General features: G+C 39.0%; 1 protein-coding gene across 1 annotated transcript; it reads left to right on the top strand.

Annotated features, from left to right (window-relative positions):
- The first annotated feature begins 311 nt into the window (after nt 1-311).
- On the top strand, nt 312-1499 carry LOC131598160 (uncharacterized). The gene has a single exon (XM_058870788.1). It carries the CDS (start codon nt 312-314, stop codon nt 1497-1499), a length of 1188 nt encoding a protein of 395 aa, XP_058726771.1.
- The last annotated feature ends 4557 nt before the right edge of the window (nt 1500-6056 follow it).

The following is a 6056-nucleotide window of genomic DNA, read 5'->3' on the forward strand; positions in this document are numbered from 1 at the left end:
GTTCGTGGGGTACTATGGTTCTTGTTCGAGTGGTAGTCTGTGTTCTATTCCAGTGTGTTATTGACTACGGGCTTTGGTTCCATGGATTGACATTCCGTGTTCCGTGTGGTATACCATTTGGGGGCCGAACCTTTGGCTCTATACTATGTGTGTTACCGGCAGTCCAGAATGCCTGGTGGGCGGCAACAAGTCCCACCACTTTGCATCATAGCATATTTATTTCCAAAAGAAACGCAAAAAAAAAGATATGTATAATAAGCATTTGCATGTCATGTTTTTCAGGGACATTCAGGAGTTCACTCGAGTTAAAGATGGACACTCCCATTGATACCGTCAAGGAAGCAAAGAGACATACGCATACCTACAGCTTCTTCCGAGAGTCGTTGACCGCATTAGAGGGTTTGAGTTCGTTAATGACCGCTTTCTGCTTGAAGAGTTTCACGGACAATTATGGGAATATCTTGACTTTGTTGGAAACCGTGGTTGATACTCCTGCTTTGCAAACTTTGATGCAATTCTATGATTCTGAAATGAGGTGTTTCACGTTCCAGGATTACCAGTTGGCTCCGACATTGGAAGAGTACTCTATTATTCTTAATCTCAAGATAAAAGACGAAGTGCCATTCATCGACATTCCTAAAGAGGTGAATTTCAAGTTGATTGCTGATGCTCTTTATTTGAGCATAAAAGAAATATCTGATAATTGGAAGTCGAGTGGAGGTGTCTCGGGGTTCTCTTTAAAGTTCTTAGTGAGAAAAGCTAAAGAAGAATTTGAGAAAAAGAATTGGAACGCGTATTATGCATTGCTTGCTGTGGCCATTTATGGGATTGTGATGTTCCCGAATGTTCCCAATTTTGTAGACTCGGCCGCAGTGCACATCTTCATGGGAAAGAATCCTATTCCTACATTGTTGGCCGATACTTATTATGCCGTTCATTCCCAATATGAGAAAAGTGGTGGCGCCATCACTTGTTGCCTTCAGTTGTTGTTCATCTGGTTCCTCTCTTTGTTGCCCAGCAAAGGACCTTTTGTGAAGACAAGGGAGACACTCAAGTGGACCCACAGGATTATGTCACTTACTTCTTACGATATTCGGTGGCAAAGGTACCGAATCAACGTTTCTGAGGTGATAATTGGATGCGGTGAGTGCGACAATGTTCCCTTGGTTGGTACTAGAGGTTGCATCAATTACAATCCCGTAGTATCCTTGCGTCAGTTGGGGTATACTTTGAAGGACAAGCCGGCGGATCATTTGATAGCGGAGACGGTCTATTTTGAGAAAGGGTCGGATCCGGAGAAATTGGAGAGGATAATTGTGGCTTGGAAAAAGATCCGTAAGCATTATGGAGCCCATTTAGGGAAGAAAGAATCGCTTGCTCTGACACCATATGTTAAGTGGATTGAAAAGCGAGTCGGAAGTTTGTTGCTGCCCCATGACAGAGTTGCACCACTTCAAAAGCAACCTCCTTTGATTCTATCTGAATTTGTGCCAACATAACTTTACAAGAATGCTTTGGCTACTAACTACAGGTTGCATGAAAGAGAGCAAGAGACCAATTTGAAATTCTTTGAAGAGAGAGAGGCAAAGATGAGGTTAATGCACCAGCTCAAGCAAGTCGAAGGTGCAAGTTCAACCCAAGCCAGTACCCGGAGGCGTCCTTACGAGTTGCTAGAGGAAGATTTGCATCGCAAGCAGCAGGAGTGTCTACAGTTACAGAGATCAGAGAATAGTCTCAAAAGACAGAAGCGGGATTTAGATAAACAGATAGCGGAAGAGAAGGCTAAGTCTGCTCGACTTGAAGAAGAATTGACAAGACTCCGAGCCCAGCGGAGAGGAGATGGAGGAGCTCATTCTGTTACTAGACGATCCTAATGTCGCTGTGGAGTGGATTTGTTTGGTCTATGATGGTTGATTTGATGTTTATGCTTGATATTTGTCGCCCATGTCCAGGATTGTTGGATGGGGTCGCATTTTGATGTTCTGGATTTCCTTTGTATGCCTTATGAGCACATTGTGACACGGTTATGTGTTTTGTTGTATGAACTCAAATTCTCAGTTATGTTTGAATGAAATATGCTCAGTTTGCTGAATTATTCTCGTGTGCGGATTGTTATTCAAATATATTCGGTATCATGGTTTCTATGTCCTATCTGAAAGTGGGATGAACTCTTGGATACCTGAAAATTGACAAACATTTCATGCATATCATTCATATATCATACATGTCATATATTTGCAGGTTTTGCAGGGCTTATATCTTATGTCTCGCTGTTTTGTTATCTGAAGGAGTTCTAAGACGGCTAATCACCCGTATCCGACCAGGAGCAATCAGAGAAGGCAGATGGAACAGATTCAGGAACAAATGGCAGAGATGAGAGCTCAATTGATGGAGCAGATGAATGCGCAGATGACACAGTTTATGGAAGCATTGACTAATGTGACCAAGGGGCATGACGACTTGCGAGTTCTCGTCGAGAACTCCAGAAGGAATGAGAATGGAGGACATCGAGGGCTGTTTGACGATGTGTCTGGCAGCATTGACGATCATCATGATCCGAATGAATTTGATCATGTGGGAGGGCACTATAATCCTTTCAATCAGCATCACGGTTTTCCACCTCCACCTCCGTCTCGTCTGTTGGGAAGGAGAGATAATCAGAACCGTGGTAATTTGGATTTCAATGTTGAGAATTTTGACCAAGTATCAAGGCATAGTGCTGAGGGTGTACATGATGAAGTTGAAAGGTATCGTCTGATTGAGGAACGTCTCAGGGCTATTGAAGGCAAAGGGGTGTTAGGCATGGATATCAGTGACTTGGGATTGGTTCCTGGTGGGGATTCCACCGAAATTCAAAGTTCCATCTTTTGACAATAACAATGGGGCGTGTAATACGGTGAACTGACTTTTATGAAATGTGCGGATAGCAAGAGTCGCCACCGACTTTTATTTTATCCAAACAAGTTAGAAAGGCTAAAAGAAACAGGAAAAACCTTTTTAAAAGAAAACGGGTTCGGGGGGTAATTATGCAAAGGGAAGGTGTAAGGCGCCCTTTGTATCCATGGTTTTCCATGGGCTCTTAATTGCTTTGCTCTTTGTTTTTTCAGAAAAGTAGAAGAAAAGAGTAGGGACTTTAGCTCGTAAATGAGCGTAGCCCTTTTTGAAGAATTATGAAAAAGAATATAGAAAAGTTTAGAGTAAGGCAAAGCAATTAGGGGCAATTACCTTAAACTTAGATAATATGTTTCTTTTAGCCTTTCAGGATGAAAGGGTCTATCCTTGCCATAAGAGGGCAGGAAGCCTTTCGTTTGGAGGTTGAAGGGTCATCGCGTTATCATTCGCCATAAGACTGACCCATGCCATAGGGAGGCAGGTAGTCTAAGGAGAAGGATCAGAACAGCCTTTTTCGTAGGCAGCCAGAGGATACCTCAGCCTTTTCGTAGGCAACTTCCGAGGGTCGAGATCATGTGTATCGAAGGCAGCATCATTAGGGACCATGATCTTAATCGAGGCAACATGGCTGAGGTATCCTCGTATTCGAGGGACTGGCTATTCTGCAAAAAATCACAAGGCAACAGGCAACGAGGCAACAGGCAACAGAGAGGTTACCCAAAAGTGTGCGTGTGTGCACCAATCACGTGATTATGTTCAGTTAGTTATCTTATAATTAGGTGGTTCTAATTCAGTTTAGAGTTACACTCCCTAAAATTACTAACCACAGCAATATAGACAGTATAATTAAAGCAATATGGGGAAGGGAAATTGTAACCAGCGGAGGAGAGGGGAATTGAAACCAGCGGGATATAATTAAAAGCAGAAGATATAATAGTTTAGGGTTTAGGGTTACCGATACTCGTAGCTTTGGCAACTAACAAACCCTGCAGATTGGAAAAGGAAGAATAAACAAAGAAAAAAAATGGGTGAGTGCATTATTGGTTCGGAGGCAAACGAAATTAACCCTAAAATAAGAAAGTAAAAAGAAATTAAAAATAAATAAGTAAATAAGGAGCACTTAGCTTTGCATTTGATCTGACATGGTTGGCGGTCGGAGGAAACCTCGGGGGTAACCCTAAAAAATGGCAAAGGGCAGAAGCAAAAGAGTGAATGTATGCACAGTTCATTAAATGATGAACCCTAATAAAAGGAAATAAAATAGACTTTAAATTTTAAATGAATACTTAGCTTTGTGCTTTGAAGGTTGATGGGGAAAGGTTTTCCTTGAGCCTTAAGCATTGACCCTGACCATTTAAAGAGTTGGAAAGAATAGAGGAAAAGAAAGTAAGTGTAGGAGAAGTTCTATTGACAAAGGCATTAAACCCTGATTAGATATAATAAAAAGGTAAATAAATAATTAAATAAGAGAGGTTAGAACTTAGCTTCGAACTTGATGTGGCGCATAGTCGGAAGGCACTTGAAGGATAACCCTGAAAAGAAGGCACAGAAAGGAAATATATCAGTGTATGACAAATTCTCACAAACATTAAATCGAATGAAAATTTAATTGAATAACAATCGGATTTAATTAATTATTGGTTTTTCAACCTAATTAATTAAATCAAAGAGAAAATAATTTAATCGGAAAAAAGCGTTCTCCTGATTTTATGAATTTAAAATAAAATAGATATGATATGTTAAAGATATTAAAATAGATAAACTAATTTAAATATTTAAAATAAATTAATAAAATAAAAAATATAAATAAGTATTATAATTATTATTATTATTATTATGTAAAAAGGAAAAGATTTTTATTAAAAGAAATTATAAGAGAAAGAAATATATATATATATATATATATATATATATATATATATATATATATATATATAAATATAAATAAATAAGGATTTAAAAATAATAAAATAAAGAAATAAAAATTGGAAACTTAGCTAGGCTATCCTGTGTGGTTGTCTGAGAGAGTCCATGATGGACTAGCACTCCCAAGAGCGTTGGATTTGCTGGCGTAGTGAACGGACGGCTGAGATTGAGAGGAGCATCGTGATCTCGTTTGCATAGCGCGTATGGGATCTGAAGGTTAACTTTTTTGATGAAAAATATTGCAGGAGTGAAGGTTCGAACCCTCACCCTACAAGTCATGCGCTAATGCACCTTACCACCACGCCAACTGTGTTTCACTGTTTATCAATTATCACGCAAATAATAAAAACAAATACTAGAAACGTGAAGCAGAAAACGCACGCGCCTTTTTGAATGGCCCAATAGCCAAATGACAGCACATCGTCTCCTTCATCGTGACCTGCAGATGAAGCTTTTACAGCGCTTCTCACTGATTAGGCATAAAAGGCTAGGGCTATTACACCTGTTAATTATGAACTCACTCATATACGCATGAAAATCAAAATTAAAGCCATGGTTGGACTCGTCCTGTCCATACGAATCTAATAACACCTATATCAATCTTTAATTCGTACTAAATCAAAAACCCCTATTTTATAACTCATGAACCCTAGCATGGTATTCTGTCGAAAACAGGCACCAGGAAGCAATTAAACGTCCAGAATCATTCAAGACATCAAGATAAACAAGGATATGCATTCAAAAATCATTTATAATGCATGAAAAGATGAAATCGAAGGAAAAAGAAACCGGCCAAACCGTGGGGTATATGCACGCGTTCTTGACGCTTTGAGGCTCGAGGATGACTAGGAAACATTCAATGATGCTTTGAGAATATGATTGAATCCTTAGAACGTTTTGAATCGAGCTATAACTTCAAGAACGATTTCGATTTTTCTTTCATAGGATGAGTTCGGTTTTGGGGTTCTTGAGCAGTGAATTTCCAAAACCTTCATCAGGGTTTGTTCAATATATATAGTGGATCACTTTTAGGTCATAACTTGAATCAAATATCCATTAAACCATGAGATTGGATTTGGGGAAAATTTGATTGAAAGTTGGTATTGAATACTTCTATTTTTGACCTTAATTGATTCAATCACCATATACATGAAATTATATTGGCTATATGACATAAATAATGATTGGATTTGATTCCCATATGCTCTTAAATCAAATATTTGATTTTTATCTTAATT

The sequence above is a fragment of the Vicia villosa genome, linkage group LG4 (genome assembly GCF_029867415.1).
Source record: "Vicia villosa cultivar HV-30 ecotype Madison, WI linkage group LG4, Vvil1.0, whole genome shotgun sequence".
Classification (NCBI taxonomy): Eukaryota; Viridiplantae; Streptophyta; class Magnoliopsida; order Fabales; family Fabaceae; genus Vicia; species Vicia villosa.